The sequence below is a fragment of the Hyperolius riggenbachi genome, chromosome 7 (assembly GCF_040937935.1).
Source record: "Hyperolius riggenbachi isolate aHypRig1 chromosome 7, aHypRig1.pri, whole genome shotgun sequence".
NCBI lineage: Eukaryota > Metazoa > Chordata > Amphibia > Anura > Hyperoliidae > Hyperolius > Hyperolius riggenbachi.
This window is the reverse complement of record NC_090652.1, coordinates 259,095,990-259,118,205: the sequence shown is the minus strand read 5'-3', so window position 1 is coordinate 259,118,205 and position 22,216 is coordinate 259,095,990. Positions and strand designations below refer to the sequence as shown.

The following is a 22,216-nucleotide window of genomic DNA, read 5'->3' as shown; positions in this document are numbered from 1 at the left end:
TTTCGCAGAGATCACCTGGCCGGACTAAAGATGTCAACACCAGTAATAACATTCAGAATGTAACGCAAGGAGAGGAAAGATTTTACAATTTGCACACACTGACAAAAAAATGTATAGATTAATATTGTAAAAAAATAAACAATTTTATTCATTACAGAAAGCGACCAACATTGTCTCTGATCCCTCTCACCCTGCTCACTCCCTCTTCCAGGTTATGCCTTCAGGTGGTGAGATACCATTCAGTTGCAATAAAAGCTTCCAGGCACAGGAACAACTTCCTTGCTCAGGCGGTACCCTTTAGCCTTATATTATACAATCCCTTTATAGGAAACCCCAAGGGACCAGGAAAAGTGGTTTACTTTATCAGAAGTTTACTAATTCAGAATTGGTCATACATTGTAAATTAATACAGAAGTATTTGCAGGAACCTGGGGACTGAGTTTACTATAACTAGAGGTGTACTATAACGAGATTCTACTGTATTAAGCTTAAAGGACAAGGGTATAAAAACAGAACACTGTACTTAGATGTGATGGTCGTCCTCTTAGCCTCACCCTGCACATAGTCTTTCCAGCATTCATAACTGCAATCTATGTACCAGCTAGCTGAGAGGGGAGTCATGGGAAATGTCAACTACCCCCTTAAAGAGGAACTCCAGTGAAAATAATGTAATGAAAAAAGTGCTTCCTTATTACAATAATTATTTATAAATGATTTAGTCAATGTTTGCCCATTGAAGAATCTTTCCTCTCCCTGATTTATATTCTGAATTTTTTACAGCTGGCAGGTGATGTCTGTGGAAAGAGATGATGTATTTTTGGCAGGCAGTTAGAAACAGCTGTCATTTCTAGCATTGCAACAAGGCTCCCACAGTGTGATGTCAGGACCATGGTCCTGACATCACACCGTGGGAGGGGTTTCACCACAATATCATCCATACAGAGCCCCCTGATGATCCATTTGAGAAAAGGTAAAGATTTCTTGAGGGAAAGGGGGTATCAGCTACTGATTGGGATGAAGTTCAATCCTTGGTTATGGTTTCTCTCTAAACCCCTGCAGACACAGAAGGAGGTATCTTCCACCATGTATTTTTCAACGTATCATGACCCGCATACTGGGTCGGCAATGTATCTGTGATCCTAACCAACACCACTTACTCATGTTTTGGCCACCCATCAATGTTTTGCAGGAGACCTCATATATTCACAGGTTGGGTAATAAGGGTCACAGCAGTGCTCATCAACTATCTTTGTGGACTCCCACAACAAAACAGCTGTTGGTGGTCCTTCAGGTCATGGTTGGGAAACACTGCTCTAGGTCATTAATAGATAAATTAAAGATAACTGGGCCCAGTAATGAATCTTGTGGGGCTCCAGTGCTATCAATTACCCATTTTGAGCATAATCCATTGACTACTGCTCTTTTCCTTCTGTCCCTCAACCAGTTCTCTATCCAAGTATCCATGTACCTTAGGCCAGAGCTTCCCAACCCTGTCCTCAAGTACCACCAACAGTACTTGTTTTACAGAAAACCACAAACATTCACAGGTGAGGAAAAAGTGTCTCAGACCTGATTAATCTCCCCGGGAATTTACCTTACACAGGTTTGTACCAAAAGAGGTAACATTTTAGTGTTTCTTTATATTTTTTTTTTTTCATTTGCGGACCACTTGCAAGTTGCGGTCTTCCGAGCTGTCCGCAAGCATGCGTACAATATAAAAAAAATCTAAATGTTTGAAATTATTATTTTTTTTAAATGTATTATAATTTTTTTTTTCTACACTTAGAATTTCTTATATTGGATCCAATACAGATGTTTGTATTGCTTCCAATACAAAAAGCAGAATTTGACGCCTGATGTCATAACGCTGCATACGCCCAACACCAGGGGGCGCACAAAGCATCATCACAGGGACATGCCAGGGGACATGTGATCTCCGAGGGACAGAAAGCGGAGAGGAGGAGATCGCCTCCAAGGATCGCTGAGAAGACGTCGGGAATATGCTCGCAGGGAAGCCACTAGCTACCAGCAAGGGATGCCACACGCCAGCATCGATGCAGGTGAGTAAATGTAATTGCTGAATGAGCCTCACTCGTCCTTAGTGTTCCTAGCTAGTTTTTTATGTACAAGTCAGGCTCGTCCTTTACGCTACAGAGGTTAAAGGACCACTATCGTGAAAAAAGTAGGCAGTTAAAATCAGACAGAACCGACAGGTTTTGGGACAGTCTATCTCTTATGGGGGATTCTCAGGGTTTTCTTTGTTTTCAACAGCATTTCCTGAACAGCAATTTAACTGCCAAATTAGTAAGATACCAGCCAGCCTCCCTACTCACTTGCACACTATTTTGTCATTTAGTCTTTACAACTGCTGTTCAGGAAATGCTGTTGAAAACAAAGAAAACCCTGAGAATCCTCCATGAAGAGATGGACTGGTCCAAAACCTGTTGGTTCTGTCAGATTTTAACATCCTACTTTTTTCACGATAGTGGTCCTTTAACTACACCTCTGTGGATTTCCACAAAATGCACTGTTGGTAGTACTTTTGGTCACAGTTGGGAAGCCCTGCTTTAGGATACCTTCAAACAGGTTACACAGAAGTGATGTTACTCTTATAGGTCTCTACATACCCCAAACCACCGCAGGTTTACTTTAAACTATCTGCTGAAAATGACAAAAATTACAAAGTATGAACTGCCTGAAAGGGGAAAAAAAAATCTGCCTCCATTTCCAGGTAATATGCAGTTATTTTTACTCCATAAACTCACCACAGAACGGAAGAATCTCTGCAACCTTGAGTGTGGTTTCTGAATCCTTCTGCTGATTCAGTTAAAAGCGAGACACTTAGGCCGAAATTTACATATTTACGAACATCTCTCTACCATTTAATGCCTTTCAGCATTACGTGACCTTCTTTTCTGGAATTATCTGCATACATATCCACTGACAGAAATCTGCCTAATGTGATTCCACCATTTTATGATATGCAAATGGTTCAGCTTCAGGTCTTCAAGCTATAGCGGTTGTGTAGATGGATTTCTGGAGGTGGCGGTCACCTGACCTGCCTGACAGACGTAACAGGCTTTCTGTAATGTAAAGAGACCCTGTAGAGGAGCCAAGTATATGAACTCACTACTATATCCTAAAGGAGAAGCATTTACTAAATGTACCATTACTGTTTCTTACCCCGTAAAAGTTTCCTCTTCTGAAAATAGCATGAGTGGATATAGAGCTCTGCTCAGCTTTTCTATTAACTCCCTCCTCACTAGGGATGATCACAGATACGCAAATTTTGGAAAAAAATGCATCTCATTGATCATCCCTACTCCTCACTGCTGTCTGCTTTTATGTGTGCAGTGACAGACTTGTTCCCAGAAGCAGCCATGAACACACAGAGCAGCTGTCTTGTTCCAGCACATGTGAGTGAAATGAACACACAGAGCAGCTGTCTTGTTCCAGCACATGTGAGTGAAATGAACACACAGAGCAGCTGTCTTGTTCCAGCACATGTGAGAGGATGCTATACATTTTAGAATTCTGCTCCCTTTAAAAAAAAATCCTTTTCTTGGGGGTCTCTTTATCCCCAAAGTATACGGAGTAACTGTAACACTAATTTTTATAAGATAGTACCTCTCTTAGTATAACCAGCAAAGTTGGATCTATAATTTTTGTGCCCCTAGGCCAAGTATGTTGTGACTTGCCTTTCATGTTTTGCGTCCCTCCCATGTCATGTGCAGGACCCTCTTCCAAGTGTATCATGTATGTAGTGTAGGCCCTCTCAGTGGTGTAGCTAAGGAGCTGTGGGCCCTGATGCAAGTTTTACAATGGGGCCCCCCAAGCACTCTATACATAACAATTGATGCAGCGCAACAAAACCTGCCAATGGCAACTACAGTGTCAGAGGTGCAAGAGGGGGATGGGAACAGTTTGTTAATTATAACTAGTATTTAAGTATCTATAAAAGTGATTATTATGAGTACAGGACCAATAGAGCGTTAATACTGTAGTTGAGGGAGGGTCCTCTGGGGCCCCTCTGGCTTAAGGACCCCGAGGCGGTCGCAACCTCTGCAATCCCTATTGCTACGCCCCTGGGCCCTCTCTTTCATGAATAGCCCCCTTGGGCATCAGCTTCCCTTTTTCATGTGTTGCTCCCCATTTTCAGCCTCCTCTTTTATATGTAGCGACCTCTATTTCATGTTCAGGTGCCCCCTTGGGCTGCAGACGCCCAAGGGCCAGGCCTCTGTGGCCTTTCCAGAAATCCGACCCTGATAACCAGGCTAAAATCCAGTAGCCTATTAGCACATGCAGTTTTTGTAAGGCACAGCAGCCTTATTATTAAGTTTCATGCCCTCTGACACAAAGCTGAAGTTTTCACAACTATTAAAACTGCATGTCAGAAAATCTCTCTACTCTCCTGATGTGCTTTGGTTTACCGGTGGTGCTTTAGCAAAGGGATGAGCCTTAGTTGACTTTACAAGGGTCAGTATGTAGTACGATTTGCCCAGCCCTTTAGCTGGATGGAGTGCAATCATCCAAGGGAGGCTGGTACCACCTCCTTTATAGCAAACCCGTAAGCAAAAATAAACTTATGATATCATTATTTGCATAGCTAAGAAATAGAACATTAGTAGCAAAGAAAGGTGTCTCATATTGTTTTTAAGTACAGGAAGAGCTAAAGGGTACCTAAACCAAATGTTTATACTTACCTCGGGCTTTTACCAGCCCCCTGCAGCCATCCTGTGCCCACTCTGCTCCTCAATGATCCTCCTTTTCCCCGCCGCGGCTAAGTTTCTTTTCGCTTGACTGGGAGTCGGTGGGCCACTGTGCCTGCGCAGCCCTGGCCATCCATATACTTGTCCGCGTCGCTGGCCGCAATAGCGTCCTGTGCAATGCGCTATTGCGGAGGGCAACGCGTACAAGTATATGGATGGCCAGGGCTGCACAGATGCAGTGGCCCCTCCGGCGAAAACGAAACTCAGCTGCGGAAGGGGGAACAGAGGATCGTTGAGGAGCGGCGTGGGCACAGGACTGCTGCAGGGGCTGGAAGTAGCCCCAGGTAAGTGAAACTTGTTTTTTTTATTTTGGTTTAGGTACCCTTTAAGAAAAGTTCTTTGACCTATATAACTGAAAATAAAAATAAAAGACTCTTTTCTTTGCTACTAATGTTCTATACATTATCTGTACTTCACATTCATTATATCATAATCAATTCTTTATTTTTATCTGGTAAACAAGTAATAAGGATGCTAATCACTCAATGCAAAAGTTAAAATCACTATTACTTTTCTTGTTGATAAATTATCATTCCCCAGTTTACTTGACTTATTTGGTACACAGAAAATTTGGTACACAAAAGAGAAGTTGCAGGGCATGCTGGGTTGCCTTTTTTTGCTTCTCTACTTCCCCTCAGACTTCACTAATGCAGCCTGATTGGCTGAAGCCTCTTTCCCTCCTGTTTTCCCCTCCCACACCTCTGTTCCTCTCTGATTGGCCAAAATTTTTCAGGCTGAAACAATGCACTTTCTATAGTGGAGGGCGGGCAAATCAAGCAGAGGAGACTAAGGGCGGATATTACATCACGACTGGCTTCAAAATAGCCACAGTAAATATGGAAACTGTCTAGAATAGGATTCTTTACTTTTCCTTTATAAAATTCACAGGAATCATAACGTGGACAGTGCAATTGTCAGTAATCCTGCGCTTACCATGTCAGCTGCTGCTGCTGGCAGCGCATCTGGGACTTCTGGTGTGGCTGGCCGCATTGGAAAGGATGGTGTCAGCGGCGATCCTGCGGAGATCCGGCCGCGTGGTGTTCAGACAGTAAATGAGGGCGGACGCATGCGCTATCAGCGTCGCTCCTCTTATGCTCTAAGGAAACGTGTCAGCTGACACTCATTGCTCCACCTCCGGAATCCGGATTGGCTGAGGAGGTGGGGGGCGTGTTCTTCTGCTTACCCGGGCTTCTTAAGCGCTGTTCTGACACTTACTCACCGTCTGCTCTAGCTAACACTTCGCTGTGAAGGCTTCAGACCCTAGTCAGTTCCGTGTGTGGCTTGAACAGGCAGGACCCCGGGGATTCCATACTAGCTCAGCAAATATATATATTGTTATACTGTGTTTGACTTCTGCTTGTTTTTGACTTCTCTTTGCCTGCTGATTCTGTACCTTTGCCAATCTGAACTGTTGCCGACCTCTGCCTGATTACTCACTTAGATTATGCCTGCCGATTCTGTACCTTTGCCTATCTGATCTGTTACCGACCTCTGCCTGATTACTCACCTTGATTTTGCCTGCCGATTTTGTACCTTACCAATCTGATCTGTTGCCGACCCAATTTGTCTGACCATTCTCATTATTTGTATTCAGTGTTAGTACTGCCTTCTACCGTCACTGTCTGTAAGACATTTCCCTTTCAGGGAACGTCTGATAGTTGTCTGTCTGCTAGTGCCCCTCACACACTAGCAGATCGTTACAGCAATACATATGTTATGTAAGTAGAGCAAGTATTTATCTACTTATATATATATTTTTTTTTTCCTGAGATAGTATGGCTGACAGCTCCTCTTTAAGGAAGACTGCTATGTAATGGCAAAGGAAAATAATTTTATTTTGGGGGTAATGGCCAGACTGCAGGAAAACTAACGGATGACTCCTTCTGACTCTGCTCACTGCTGTGATCTGCTATGGTGCCGTAACAACCCGATATTGAGCTTTCAGAACACGCAGTTAAATGTATCGCCTGCAGGTGGCTTCACAAACCAACAGCAGTCCTTGGGGTGATAGTGTTCCTTTTATCGTACAGAAGAAATGTGCATTAATAAACATGAAATAATATTTGTACCTGCTAGGACGTCGTAAAAGTAGCTTTGATTTCACACATAGAGCTATAGCGTTGGTAAATTGCAATTAGAAATAAGTGGACGTTTTCGATACAGCTGGCGTCTTCGGCTGAGATCTTAAACCAGACTAGTTAAGCTTTCTTTTATATCTCGTTCCATCAGCACAAAATAAACAAAATACAGTTCTGAAACTGCACGCGCAATTGCAATAAGCTAATTAAAATATAAAAAACACTTAACACTTCTGAAGTGTTCCTAAATAAATGCCACAATGCTTTAGACGAGCGTGTTTTGAAGAAGCGCTATCATAATCACATTACAGGCAAGCTGCTCAGACAATTAACTTGATGACTCTTACTGCAGGTGAGACAGTGCAGTGCAGACCAATCTGTTATCAAAACATGAGGCCGCAAGAAGGTTATGTAACCAGATTAGAACATTTTCCCTGCAAGCAAACCTGTCACAAAATTTGGCAACAGATGCAGAGCATGTAAAATATTTAGTCTTTTTTTTTTTAATTGAGGGAGTGGGGAAGATTGGGGAGTGTAGTCACATTTGCAAGTACATTTGATGATTTGGGATCTGGATACTTTGTTATATTCACATAACTGTGTTTTCCCTGAATTATCATTGTTTCAAGCATAGACTTCACTTCTAGGGGCCCCCGTTATTCTATTTATAGACTTTGCCGCACAGATGTGTAAATAATGTAAGCGCGGACACATGTGACGTGTGATTAAGTTAGTCTCTGGCCAGAGATAATATCAGTCGTCTATCATTTAACTATACAGTATTATTCTGATCGTAAATAATGGTATAGCTGTATACTCCGCAACTGTCACTTGTTTTTAATTAAATTGGGAGGATTTTTTCCATTAAAGTGGAACTGTCGCGAACATTTTAAAATTTAAAACACATACAAATAAGAAGTACAGTTCTCCCAGAGTAAAATGAGCCATAAATAACTTTTCTCCTGTGTTGCTGTCACTTACATTAGGCAGTGGAAATCTGAGTTTTGGGCTAGTCCATCTCTTTATGGGGGGTTCTCAGCATAGCCTTTATCTATATATATAAAATCGGATGTATGTGTGTGTGTGTATGTGCCCCAATCACTCGAAAACGGCTTGACCGATTTGAACGAAACTTGGTATACAGATCTCTTACTACTTGGGATGATAGGTTCTGGGGGGTCTCACGTTCCCCCTGCACACATGGGCGGAGCTACAAACAGCAAATCAGATTTTACCTATTCATGTCAATGGAAAAAAATGGAAAAGGCTGCCATTCTCACAGTAATCAAGCCAGAGTCTCCACACTTGGCACAGTTGGTCACTTGGTGACGAGGTTCCAAATCCAGGAAAAGTGGGTGGAGCATAAGACAGCCAATCAAATTTTAGCCATTTATTTTTAATGGGAAAATGTAAACTGCAGCCATTCTAAGACCCACTGCACACTGAGCGGTTTTAGGTGCGATCCGTCGGCCGTGTCCGCATGTAAATACGCTTGGCTAATGTATTTCAATGGGATGGTGCACACTGGCGGTTTGTAGCAAACTGCAAATGTGCCTCCTGCTGCATGTTTGCGGTTTCAGAAGCGGTTTCAGAAGCGTTTCTGCCTCAATGTAAAGTATAGGAAAAACGCAAACCGCTCTGATAAATGCTACTTTAGAGCGGTTTGCCAGGCCTTTTTGTTACAGAAGCTGTTCAGTAACAGTTTTTACTGTAACAATATGTGTAATTTGCTACACAAAAACGCACCCAAAACCACTAGGTATGTTTAGAAAACCTCTCTAAACATACCTAGAATCTCTCTGAAATCAGCTCCCAAAACCGCTAGCGTATTGCGGATCTGCTAGCGGTTTTGGTGTGCACTGGGCCTTAGACTGTTAATTAGAGGGTTCTCAAACTTGGCACACTTGGTTACTGGGTGAATGAGATTAAGATTCAGGAAAGTGGGTAGAGCCTACAACCGTTAATTAAAATTCACCTATTGATTTTTAAGGGGAATATTTCAACTGCTGTCATTCTTACACTGTTAATGGCAGAGGCTTCAAACTTGCTACAGTCAGTCAGGAAAGTGGGTGGAGCCTACAACAGCCAATCAAAATTCACCTTTTGATTTTCAAGGGGAATATTAAAACGGCTGCCATTTTTACACTGTTAATGGCAGAGGCCTCAAACCTGCTAGAGTCGGTCATTAAAGAGACTCTGAAGTCTCTAAAAAAGTATTTTTATTTAAAAAATATGATTAATATTTTATCCCTAACTAAACCGCCGCATCCCCTTTTCTACATCAGTAATCAGCATTAGTGAAGTGGTAGTCCCCTCTTTACTTCCTCTAACTGCCTGTCTTCTCCTCTGTTTCTCTCTTACACACAGGCAGCCCATTTTTCACCAGTGAAATTATTTCTGCACACAGGGCTGTGAAAGTGTGCTGCTGTGTGTAATTTCTATTGAAATCCTTAGAGATATGTAAATAATCAGGCATCAAGCCCTAGAAATGAACTTACAGCCTCCTGTATCAAAGGCAGTTCCTTTATTTCTATACTATGACTCACTCATTATTTTACAGCCCATTCATTCAGCTGTCACATGATGTATATTAGAGCTTCCAAAAGAAATAGAAAGCTGTGCTTGAAAACTGATATCTTTCCTAGAATCTACATATTAGCAGGGTAATCAGAATAACATATTTCTCGCTATAGTGCCCCTTGCAATGCATCCTGTGTTCTTATTACCTGGAGTTACTTCGAATTTGCTTTAAAGCCCTACTACAAAAATACTTTTAAGGTAGCCATACACTGGTCGATTTGCCATCAGATCCGAGAGGGATAGTATGGCTGCCTTTACTGCAAACAGACTGTGAATCGATTTCAGCATGAATCCGATCACAGTCTGTGAAGCTGCCGCCGCCCCTTCCCCCACATACATTACCTGCTCCGGCCGGCATGTGTCCCCTGGTCTCCTGGCTCCCAACCGGCCGGTGATCGAGCAAAATCTTCCGCATAGACAGATCGACGGGAACGATTGATTTCAGACGGAAATCGATCATCTGTCAGTGTTTGCGCAACGATTTCACAGCAGATTCGATCACAGTGATCGAATCTGCTGTATATCGGCGGGAAAATTGTTAGGTGTATGGGCCCCTTTATTCAAGCTTTGGTAGCAATCCTCTTTTGGGGGGTTTTATTGTTATCTATTTTGGAGCTCAAGGTAGCTTACAGAGCCTTTAGCCAGCAGCATGGAAGCACTATACAAGGTAGGAGATTCTTAGCAGTGGCTGGATGGTGTACTGGTTAAGGGCTCTGCCTCTGACATGGGAGACCTGGGTTTGAAACTCGGCTCTGCCTGTTCAGTAAGCCAGTAATTCAGTAAGGAGTTCATTGGGCAAGACTCCCTAACACTGCTACTGCCTACTGAGTGCGCTCTAGTGGCTGCCTCGCAAGCGCTTTGAGTCCGACAGGAGAAAGGCGCTATACAAATACTGCCATTATTATTATTATTATTATTATTATTATTATCTCAGCCTCACAGGGAGGGGGGGAGGGAGTGAAAAACACCGGCCAGGGTATTAGCTGCTACAGTTGTCCCCCACATCAGTATAGACAGTGCTTGAGACCCATTAGTAACTCATCTAGTGACCTGAATCTCACTCTTGCTGTAAGTCATGAAAATGTACAGATTAGCTTTGACAAGCCAATTTAACTACGTTAAAACATGCTCAACTGATGAAATTATTTGTTTGTGTAGTATGCTAATAGAACATTAGTAGCAAAAAAATAGTCTCATATTTTAATTTTTAGATACATAGCTTTTTTTCATGACATTGCATAATTCTGTCATATTTGTAAACACAAGCCGCACTCTATATTTTAAACTATAAAACAAGCAGAGCTAATGACCCTTTCATCTTCCCTGCAGTAAAAATCTTATCTAAATCTGTCTCAGACTTTTTTTAGTGTATAAGTGCTCTAGAAAACAAGTTGGGACGGAGAGCTCAGAGAGGCTCTTTTGCATAGATAACAACTGAAGTTTTTAACTCTTCCTGTGCTGGAAACAATGTTACTCATATCTGGGCTACTAATATTCTATCTCTTAGCTGCACTACACATACAAAGCATTATCTCACAAGTTCATATTCACTTCAGATTCCCTTTAAAGAGAACCTGTGGCAAAAAAACAGTTCCCCTGGGGGGGGGGGGGGGGGGTACTCACCTTGGTAGGGGGAAGCCTCAGGGCCCCAATGAGGTTTCCCCCTCTGCTGTAGCTGCAGGCAATCCAGCGTTGGCTCCCCCGAAGTCTCCGGAAATCCAAGCTCGACAAGCCTGACACGCTACATTTATTTACCTTCCCTGGCTCTAGCGGGGGCGCTGTTGCGGCTCTCAGCATGGAGATAGGCGGAAATAGCCGATCTCCGTTGGGTCCGCTCTTCTACGCAGGTGCAGGAGACTTGTGCCTGCGCAGTAGAGCGGCCCGACAGCGATTGGCTATTTCCGCCCATCTCCGAGCAGAGAGTCGATACTGCGCCTGCACTGGAGCTGGAAAGGTAAATATTTACATCCTCCCCATTTGGAGGGCCAGAGTGAGACACAGGACGAGGCGGGAAGGCTCGAAAGGATCCGGAGGCTTCCCCCTACCGAGGTGAGTACCCCCAGGGGAACTTTTTGTCATTACAGGTTTTATTTAACTGAAAAACACTGAATTTGCTATAATGCCCCTTTAAAGATTAAATAATGCCCCTTTTAAGAATAAAGCCAATGTTAATTGAAAAAAACAAACAAGTAGATACTTACCTATGGTGAGGGAAGACTGAGTCCTCTAGAGCCTTCCCGTTCCTCCCACTGTCTCATTTCAGGACCATCTCTCACCGCAAGAGGCTTCAAAAGTGTTCGGGAGCCAGAGTGCTCCCAAAGACAGGCGGCTCCGTACTGCACATGCGTGAGAGTGCAGGTGCAGTATGAAGACTTACGAACCCTTCTGTGGCAGCACAGAGCAGTATTTAACTGATTGGTCAGATACTGCTACCAGGGTGACAGCGCTGGAACGAGGGGACCATGACAGGAGCAGGAAGGCTCTGTAGGACCCAGAGCCTTCCCTCTCTATAGGTAAGTATCTTTTTTTTGGGGGGGGAGGGGTAACATTCACTTTAACCACTTCTCTACCACAGGGTTTTTCATCTAAAAACCACAGCAATTTTCACATTTAAGGGAGGCAAGGGTTAATGGGCTTAATGGGGGTATCATTTATTTAAGAAAAAACCTCACTGATGCTGATCAGTCACTAATGCTGTGTTAGTTATCTGAGATCCTCTCACAAGTGATCTCAGTAACTGTAACAGCATAGAGACTGATGCAATGTTTACACACATTCTGCATGAATGAGCACCGTCATTGGCTTTGTGAACACATGTTCACATCAGCCAATCACAAACCAGCGGGTGCCCGACGCGTATGCACATCCGCGTGCACACGGACGCGAACGCGCACGCACAGCAGCAAAATAAACAGGAGTTGCCTATCTACGCCCCTGTGACTCAGGTGAAGTTTAAAGGGGTGTAGATAAGCGTGGCAGAGGTTGTTAAGTGGTTAAATAACAGTGACTAAAGTATAGCGTAATTGTCTTTTAAAATAGTAATTGACCTGTCCCTATATTACAAAGCCTACAAAATTGGTTATAGTTATAAGATTTCAAATTATGGTCAAAGTAGCCCGGTATTCCGACAGAAGCATAGAAACACATGGAAATGTATTAACACATTAACAGATGTATTGGTTTCCAGTGGTTGCAGGTAGATCACAGCCTGCTTCCCAATAGCTATGTATGTGATATCGCAATAACAGGAACTCCACTGCTGAGATATCTCCTTAACAATTCTCAATTTCACCCAAGTGCATCGCTCATTTCAGAGATAAATGATAGTGTCAGGCTATCCTGATGGATTCTCCCCAGGGTGGAAAAGGGAAATAATTGGGGAGTCCAGCTGCGAAATAGTGACACCTCTGTTGTGGTCTGCTGGTGGGGAGAGATGGAGACTCAAACCTACAGAGTTCCAAACAGAAGCCAACAGATGTGTCAGGCAAGTCACCAATCAACATAACGGGTCTGATGCGTAAAATCTTTAATGGTTGTTTTAGCATATATTTTTAGAATTTTGCCAATTTCAATTTGTCCTATGGCTGCATTCCATTAAGTAAGCAGGAGAAAAGGCTGCATGTTAATTTAGATCCTAATTTTGTAGATAAAGTCATACATATACGTGATATTATGAATAAACATTCTGTAACATCAAATGACTCATGATAGGTTTTTAGCTGCTTCTAACGCATGTCTTAAAGCAAAAATATGCTTAATAAGAAATATTCATGTAAATAAAATGGGTGATAATTAATATTTGTCTCCTGTCAGTTTTCATTCTTGTAGGGTGTCAATTTTGTAATTTAAAGGGAAGGTCCACAAGATCTACTTACCTAGGGCTTCCTCCAGCCCCTGGCAGCCTATATGTCCCTTGCTGCAGCTCTGATGTCTCAGGGTCTGCTCCATTGCAGATGCCGACCTCACCAGGTCGGCATCTTTTGCGTGGAGCGTTACTTCCAGGCACATGAGCGGTCTTTCCAAGCACTACTACGTCTGCTCAGAACGCCCCTAGTCACTGGAGTGCAACTACAAGTGGCACAGGTGAATGCTCACGCAGGAGCAGAACATGCCGACCTGGCGAGGTCGACATCTGCAACGGAGCAGACCCCGAGACACCGGAGCTGCGGTGAGGGACATATCGGCTGCCAGGGGCTGGAGGAAGCCCCGGTAAGTAGAACATGTTTTTTATATTTTCCTCCGATGTGTCCTTTAAGCTTTTAAAGTATTTTTTACCAAAAAATAGAGTTACCTAGGTTGAGGATCCTCTAGAAGCTTTTGGAGTCCTCCTTGAAGATCGTGACTGGGCCCTTCTTGATGTGTGCGCGGCTGTGCTGCATCTGAGCAAGCACGTTCATGCCTGTGCAGTGGCACGGAGCCACTTGTGGACAAGCTGCTTTGGCTTACTATGCAGGTGCAGCTGTACTCATGCAGGCACAGTACAGATGCACTCATGATTGATGAAGAGAAGCAAGGTAGTGCGGGTCCGAATGTGGCAACGGTGGGGACCAGAAGGATACGGGAAGCCTCTGCAGGATTTTGAGAGCTCCCTCATCTTAGGTAAGTATCTGTTCTTTTACATTAGGATAGCCTTGGGCACCATTTAACCTCTGACTAGCCCCCTGGATTTGCTTCTCGTAAAAGAGGGCCTAGATTACAGATTTACTTTTCTCAATAACAGCTATACTGGGCTAATCAAAAGAGGCAAAATGTGTAATGTTTTCACAGGTTTTCTTTACATAACAGGACTTGGACACAGGATCACTTTAAAGAGGGATTGTCAGCCACAAAATCAAGTTCCATTTACCCACTGCTCTGTGTTTATTATGTAGCCTGCAACCTGACCCTGCCTTGCAAGCATTCCAATCTAAGCATAATTGTTTCTGTTGTGATAAATCTCATCTCAGTCAGACTGGCTCTATTTGGTACATTGCTGACGAGAAGGAAGCTGGTTATCTCACCTACCACATTCCTGCTCCTTACTGATTGGCTGAGGGCAGTTCAGTGTGACAGACTGAGGCTGAGAAGGTTAAATACTCATCAACCCTCCACAGAAGCTGCTGAAATAAGATATATGTTGTGCTTACACGAGTTTAGAAAGCAAGCTAGATATGACACAATACAGTTTCTAGGAGGAAGACAAAAGGGAGGAAATGACATCAGAATTGGCTTCAGAGGGAGTAAAAATGGAAAATGCCTGAAACAGTATTCTCTTTATTTTTACTATATAAAATTCACTGAAATCAAAGTGCAGACAGTGTACAATACATATGTTAGGTAAGTAGAACAAGTATTAATCTACTTATATAAGTATTTTTTCTCCTGAGATAGTATGGCTGACCCTGTTGCTTTGTGAACTAACTTAGGACCTGCATAAAGCAGGCATTAACTGAGGTGTTAACAAGTCACACAAAGAGTGTTCAGCTCTGATATGTTTCTATATCTTACTTTGTTTACAATACATGAATGAAGAATAAAAAATCAGGTATCTCACCCAAGCACTACAAATTGTATATGCACCTGAAGTGACAATTCAGTCTCAAAGAATATATATATATATATATATATATATATATATATATATATATATATATATATATATATATAAACAGTATATATATATATATATATATATATATATATATATATATATTTGTGCATAAGCTGACCCGCATATAAGCCGACCCCCCAACATTTACCTAAAACACTTGGGAAAAAATGAATGACTCGTGTATAAGTCGAAGGGAGGAAATGCAAAGGTCTAAAGTCTTTGTTCTGTTTGCCATACACTACCATACACTACACAACAAGCACCCAATCCAGCATATGTAGAATGGTTTGGGAGGATATTCGGCCATGACTGTGTCCCTGTTCCTCTTCAAAGGACTGAAAGGATAGGAGGTGCCCTTGGAAGCCGTGCACATGTGTATATGTTCGTCAAAGTAACCAAAATAAAGAGTTATACATTTCTTGGCTATCTTGAACAAGAAGACGTTTGTTTAATAAAATAACTTTAGTGTTTATTAGCAATCAGCACGTCAGATAATGTGTTTCATGGCTTAAACTGCTTCTTCAGGTCAGTTAGGGTGCTAATATCAAAGTGGAAGAATACTGGGTGCCAAAAACACCTGGAAGATGGCGTCACAGAGATGAGCTGGCATCAGACCTGCTATAGAGGAATCCCCGCAGCACGGATGGACTTTAGGAAGTAAGTGAAGGAAGCATAGTCCACTGCTTTTAACTTTGCATACAGCAAGTGTGGCAATCAAATCATCACACAGCTGATATTTACATACCACTCCGTTCTGGCGGGGAAGGGGGGTGACACAGCCGACACTGTCAGTCCAGCTAAAGCTAAAGCATATGCGGGGGGGGGGGGGGCACTTGGGGGACACAGCTGTAATTTAAATACTACTCCTCTCTGGATGGGGTGGATGAAATCTTCATGGCTACATATGTGCCCTATTCATTCCTCATTGTGTAGAGGGCAATAGTGGGTAGGGGACAATGGCATGGTGACTCATGTATAATCCGAAACCCATAGAATTTGGCTTATACACAAGTATATGTTAGAATGTAAATATACTTGAATTCTAGGCCTCAGGTACTAAAGTCTAGTAAAGACTTGAGATGCAGGGTCTCTTAAACCATAGTTTCTCGGAGAGAAATTATAAAGTCGTTTACACGAAGCATGTTCCTCTAGAAGGACACATAATGGGTTATTAGGTCTAAATGTCCCGACATTCAGACTACGAAAAGGTAAACAGAGCCGATATTTGGAAAACATGGCATTCCGTGCATCTAGGGCATAAAGCACTGGCGCACTAGATGATGATGTGAGCCGAATGCCCATGCCCGCCAATTGTAGGCTTGGGGGTATGGCTCAGGTGATGTCAGGATTTAACTTTTTGATGTTCATATAAAAGTAAGTGACGGGATGGCAGAGGGGACTTCTTCTTCTGCATGCTATTCTGCTCTCTACGCTTCCTATTTAGAATACTAGCTTCATGTCTGTATGCTGTAAATATATGTGATGTACATAGGACACAGGAAAGACTGTTTATGCTCTGAAGAAATCAACATGTAACAAAAGATGCCTGATGGAATACTTGTATAACTCTGATTGCTGAATAAACCCCTTAAAGGTGAAGGTGGCTGCCTCCGATCTATCTCCTGTCTGCTGTCGCTGTGAGTTGCAGCTCTATTGAGTTGCTGGAGCCGGAGTAAAAGGTGTGTTGGACAATAGCAACCAACGTATAGGTTCTTACAGTATACACAGTATATATATATATATATATATATATATATATATATATATATATATATATATATATATATATTATTGATGCTTGGGTAAATGAAGAGTAGTACTCATTTACTGTACAAGTCAGAGACAGAAAAGCTTGATTTACTTGATGCAGCAGGTATTAGAGCACAATCACCTCTCCAAAAACATTTTTTTCATTGTCAACATATAGTAAGTAAAACTCATGGCCAATACAATTCCATGGGCCAGTCCACATATCTGGCTCACATATCTGTAATGACTTTGCTATTCTAACTCACTGCATGCAGGCTTTGAATTAATGTGAATTAATGTGCACATAGTGTGAATCCAGACTTACAGCCTATGTAGGTCTGTCTTGAAGTGGAACATACAATGACCCGTGTCCTACTCTGCATTGACTTCCTACCTACCTAAAATAGTGTAAGTGACGATTCCCACCCTGGTAACAGCAGCGGCCAGCTTGCATGACAACATAACACCAAGTATAATCAAAAGGTGTTTTGGTCTCGAAAATACAATTACAATCAGTGTAACCTATACAAAAAAAGGCTCAGTGCTATAAAGTTAGCCTTATTGTCTGCAGTCTGAGATGAAAGAATCTCCCAGGCTGCCTGGTAGGCTTAAGATAAATACCCACTAGCAGACCATGGCCAGATGGATTGAGGATATCCACTGATGAACTATCATTCCCTGATCCATCTGGCTGAATCCGGAATAGTTGTTTGTGACAGCGGAAACTAACAATCATTTAAATGATTGTTTACTCGATTGCAGCAAAATCCACACAAGTCAATAAGGACTGGAACCATCCTCAACAACTTAATCAGATATGCTGGTCATTAAAAAACGAACGATCGCCGTGGGTGTTGTGCTTCGTTAAACATCGTATAACAAATTCTCAATAAACAATGTTACTCGATATTGCAGAAAAAGTTTGACGTGCAAGCAACCGCGAATATCACTGGGTGGGTATGGGCATTCAGTCTGGCCTTCTGATCAGAATCTCAGGGAGAAAATGAAAGTAAATTCATTAACACTTTCAGGCAATTAGAAAAAGAGTTCCTAGCAATTTTTGCAGTGTGGCTAATCCATTTGAAAAGAGGGGACATTTGATTAGTTCCACATTAAAATAAATATGTAATAGGAAGTGTATGGATGGACCCACTTTTTAGTTCCATTTGAAATGTAACGTGTTTGCCTCTTATACTGATCCTCTGACTTTAACATCTCCTGAATCATTGAAGATGTATGAAAATTAGGCATCGCTGCTCTGCTGGTTGCATACTTGTTGCAGGTGTCTGACTAAAGAAAATGATCAGGATGACAACAAAGCAACTGGTGTGTTGTGAAACAGATTCAAGATGACAACATTTGTTCGCAGCATGCTTACGAGAAACAGTTATGTGAAAAGTGAGAACACCCGTGGGAATTTAAGTCTTTTTCAACACATTTTAGCAAAGAGATATTTGATCTTCAATCTAACAACACAGATTGATAGAGGTGAAAGAATATAACACACATCATGCATAATATATATTTTGTAGCCAATTGCGAAATCCAAATAAATAAAAGGCATATTTTGGAAGGAGAAAACGTAAGCACTTCCCCACATCTTTTTCAGCTTAAAATCAAAATCACATAATTAGAGAAGATCGTAGACGAAACCCCAGACATTTATTTTGATTTGATCTTTGTTGCTGAATTGTGTGATATCATCAGGGCTAGACTGAAAGAGCTTTCTGGGACCTTCGGAAAAAAGTTTAGCAATAGTTAGAATACAGTTCGATTATGAATTGGAGTTGCAACATGGCCGAAATCTGTCAAGTGTGTCAAACAGACATGGCCGATATGCACGGTGGTAATGGTGTTCGACACTGTGATGACCAATGGACCCCAAGCTGCCCCCCCCTCCTCCTCCAGCGTCCGGCATCACTGCAAACGTCTGTACTATGTGCCTGGCAGGCAGTGGTGACACTAGGACAATTTCCAATAGATTTAATGCTGAAATCTATAACAAACATGTTTGCAGTATGTGACAAGGCAATAGATCCTTCCCTCTCCAGATTATATGGTTAGCAGAAACCAAAGGTATATTTCACCAGAAGATCCTGACAACTGTAAAGCATAGTGGTGGTGCTTTGCTGTATTAAGCCCTGGGAAGCTCACCATCACAGTGAGTTTTTCATTGTAGAAGAGGATGCTTTATGCTGAGTACACATAATGCGTTTTTTTTGGTTGATTTTCCATCTGATTCGATTTTCCAATCAATTTCCAATTCGAATCTGTTATCTTTTCTTATCTATTTTCATTCACTTCTATGAGAAATCGATCAGAAAAACGATCGAAAATAAAATAGTATATGTCGGAAATTGTCTATTGAACCCTCGATCTAACACAAAATTGTATGGTGTGTACCTAGCATTAGGTTAATATGAGACCATCAGTGAGCAGACTGAAGATTGCAACATGACAACACTGAGTCACCACTGTCATCATTCATAGCTCTTTACTATACATGTCTATTGTGAAAACAGTCATTATATAAAAAAAACATGAGGCAAAGGATATGTATTGAGCGTCTGAGCCACAGAATTTGTATGCAAAACTCCCCTTGAGTACAGGTAAACTTTTAAGTGAAATTCCACTCTTGCTAAAAATTTGTAATAAGCGTGTCAGGGCTGCACAAATATTTTTGCCTTTTAATCCTATTTAAAATTACTTTTCCACTTCAGTTTGCAGCCAGCTATGAATTTCTAGGCATACCAGTAATCTCAAGTTACATTCCTTTTCTAGTCTGGAATCTGTACTCTGTGTTGTGCTACTGTTGGATACATATAGTCCAAATCACTTCCTTTTCCTGCTTGAGTAATTGGCTGGACACAGCTGGAACAGTTGTTACTTGTTTTCCACAGCTGTACAAATTAAATGACTGGTAGACACTACCCACCTTTACAGAGTCTGTTATCAAATCAGAAGGCACATTTACAAGGCAAGCAACTGGAAAGAATATGTGCCATTAGGAAAACTGAAAGAACTTCATATTTCTTAGCAAAGGTAAAATAAATGTGAAATTTCACTTTAAAGCAAATCTGTAGCGAAAATAAACTTATGCGATAATGAATTGTACAGTACAGGTAATAAATAGAACATTTATAGCAAAGAAAATAGTCTCATTTTGTTTTACAGTACAGGACAGAAGAGTTAAAGGGACTCCGAGCAGTGCAGAAACTATGGAAAGATGCATATCATTTTAAAGCTCTCTTTCACCTCTTTCTAATGATATATAAACCGCCGCCCTACGCCTTTTAGTTTTCGCTATTTTCGCGATTGAAATTGCCGCGGCTGCGATTTTGATCGCAAAAATAGAGAAAACTAAAAGGTGTAGGGTGACGATTTAGGTGTTGTCAGAAAGAGGAGAAAGAGAGCTTTAAAATGATATGCATCTTTCTATAGTTTCTGCACTGCTCGGAGTCCCTTTAAACAACTTGAGTTGTTATCTATGAAAAAGAGCTTCTGTTAGCTAGTCACCAAATTGGGCAAGAACCAGAGACAAACGATATGGGGAAATTTATACTCACCTGGAGCTTTCTCCAATCCCATTAGGACCGTAGGCTTGATCACCATCCTCCCTGCCTGCCCTGTTAATCCACGATCGCCTCCAGTATCTTCAACAGTGGCGGTCTTCTGCGCCTGTGTGGGTCCCCCATCATGCTCTCGGGACTATGAAGTTGAATGCTCCAGGCCACAGGAGCGAGATAGAAGCGCAAGCGCAGCCTGGCCGAAGACCACCACTGACTGAAAGATACTTTTTACTTTTTACCAGGGATTTTATCTGATTGCCATCTGTAGTCGGAAAGGAATTTTTCCCTTTTGGGACTAATTGGACCATGCCTTGTAAGGGTTTTTCGCCTTCCTCTGGATCAACAGGGATATGTGAGGGAGCAGGCTGGAGTTGTACTTTGTACTGGTTGAACTCGATGGACGTATATCTTTTTTCAACCAAAATAACTATGTATACTAGAGGGGATCCTGGTATAACAAAGTAGCCTGGGAGGATGACGATCGAGCCCACGGACCTCATAGGGCTGGAGGAAACCCCAAGTAAGTATAAATTGCCCTATATCATTTGTCTCAGGTACCCTTTAAACAGCCAAGATACAGTGAGAGACAGCTTAAGATAAGGTTTTACTGCAGGAAAATTCAAAGGTTGATTAGCACTGATTTGTTTTACAGTTTAAAATACACTACAACAGTGACAGTCTGATGCAATGTTATAAATAAAGTTATATAACTGAAAATAAAAATATGAGACTCTTGTATTTGTTACTATTGTTCTATTTATTATCCATACTACACATACAATTCATTATCTCATGAGTTTATTTTCGCTACAGATTAGCTTTAAGAGCAAGTGCCCATTACCTATACATTGGTAACAGATTTATGTTTTACAGTTTAAATCCTTACACGCTCTGTGTTGTACTCAGCTACTATGATATCCTCTGGATGCTCTCGCTGCCAGCGGAATCCTCCGAGACCCCAGGAAGGTTAAATGCAATTATTTCATTGAAATGCTAAAGTAATCATGTAACAGTTCCAGGAAAGAAATGTCATTTACCTATAACTACATCATGACCGTCCACGAGGCCCGCCGAGAAGAGCTCCTGCGAAACGCCATCTGCCGTATCTGTGGAAAGAGGAGGAAAAAAGAGCACATATAAATGACACCTCCAGGACAAAGGACGATGGCAGGATGATTCACTTTAGTGGGAAATGGCATTTGTGTTGAACCATGAAACTATGTATAGGAAGAAAGGTTAATTCTCCCCTGTAGTTTATTATGCAGGTGCTGAAAAAAAAAATTGGTATGGTTGAACAGATTGCTGCAGTATGAAGGAATCAAACACCAGCAATAAACTCAACAACTCTGTTACTAGAGAGATAATAAAAAAACGAATGCATAGTAATGACTGCTGACTTTTATTACAGGAGAACCCTGCAAAGTTTCATAAGATTGGCCGCTGAATACCTTTTATACTTTGTTCCAAATTCTTTGTCCTTTAAAACGTAATTATCAGCATAATGTAGTGGATGGCACTTTCAAAACAGTGCCAGGTCCCCAGTTTAAATGCGGGACAGAACTCTAACTGCATGGAGTCTGTTCTCTTTGTGTTAGCGTGGGTTTCCTCTGGGCACTCCAGTTCCCTCCCACACCCCAAAAGGGCAAGGGAAATGCCCATTTAAAGTGGAAATAAACTCAGAACTTCCACTCTGCTCTAAAAGATAAGTCACAGAATTATAACATTTGTGGGAGACAAAAATCATTCAAAATTCATTACAATTTATACAAATCATTAAAAAAATGACATTTTAACTTGGCTTCACTTTACAAGAAGCACTGAAAGAGTTAAGCCTCAGTGTGTATTGTATGGAGAGAGCTGCCTTGGCAGAGCTCCTGCAGT

The 22,216-nt window shown here is 41.8% G+C and overlaps 1 protein-coding gene across 1 annotated transcript in view; it reads right to left on the bottom strand.

The window, feature by feature from the left end:
* The window catches only part of STK39 (serine/threonine kinase 39), an 827,935-nt gene that overhangs the window by 89,018 nt on the left and 716,701 nt on the right, over positions 1-22,216 (bottom strand). Inside the window, exon 16 of the mRNA XM_068247051.1 lies at positions 21,373-21,441. Within this exon, the coding sequence (XP_068103152.1) occupies positions 21,373-21,441 (69 nt within the window). The remainder of the gene's footprint in view (positions 1-21,372; positions 21,442-22,216) is intronic.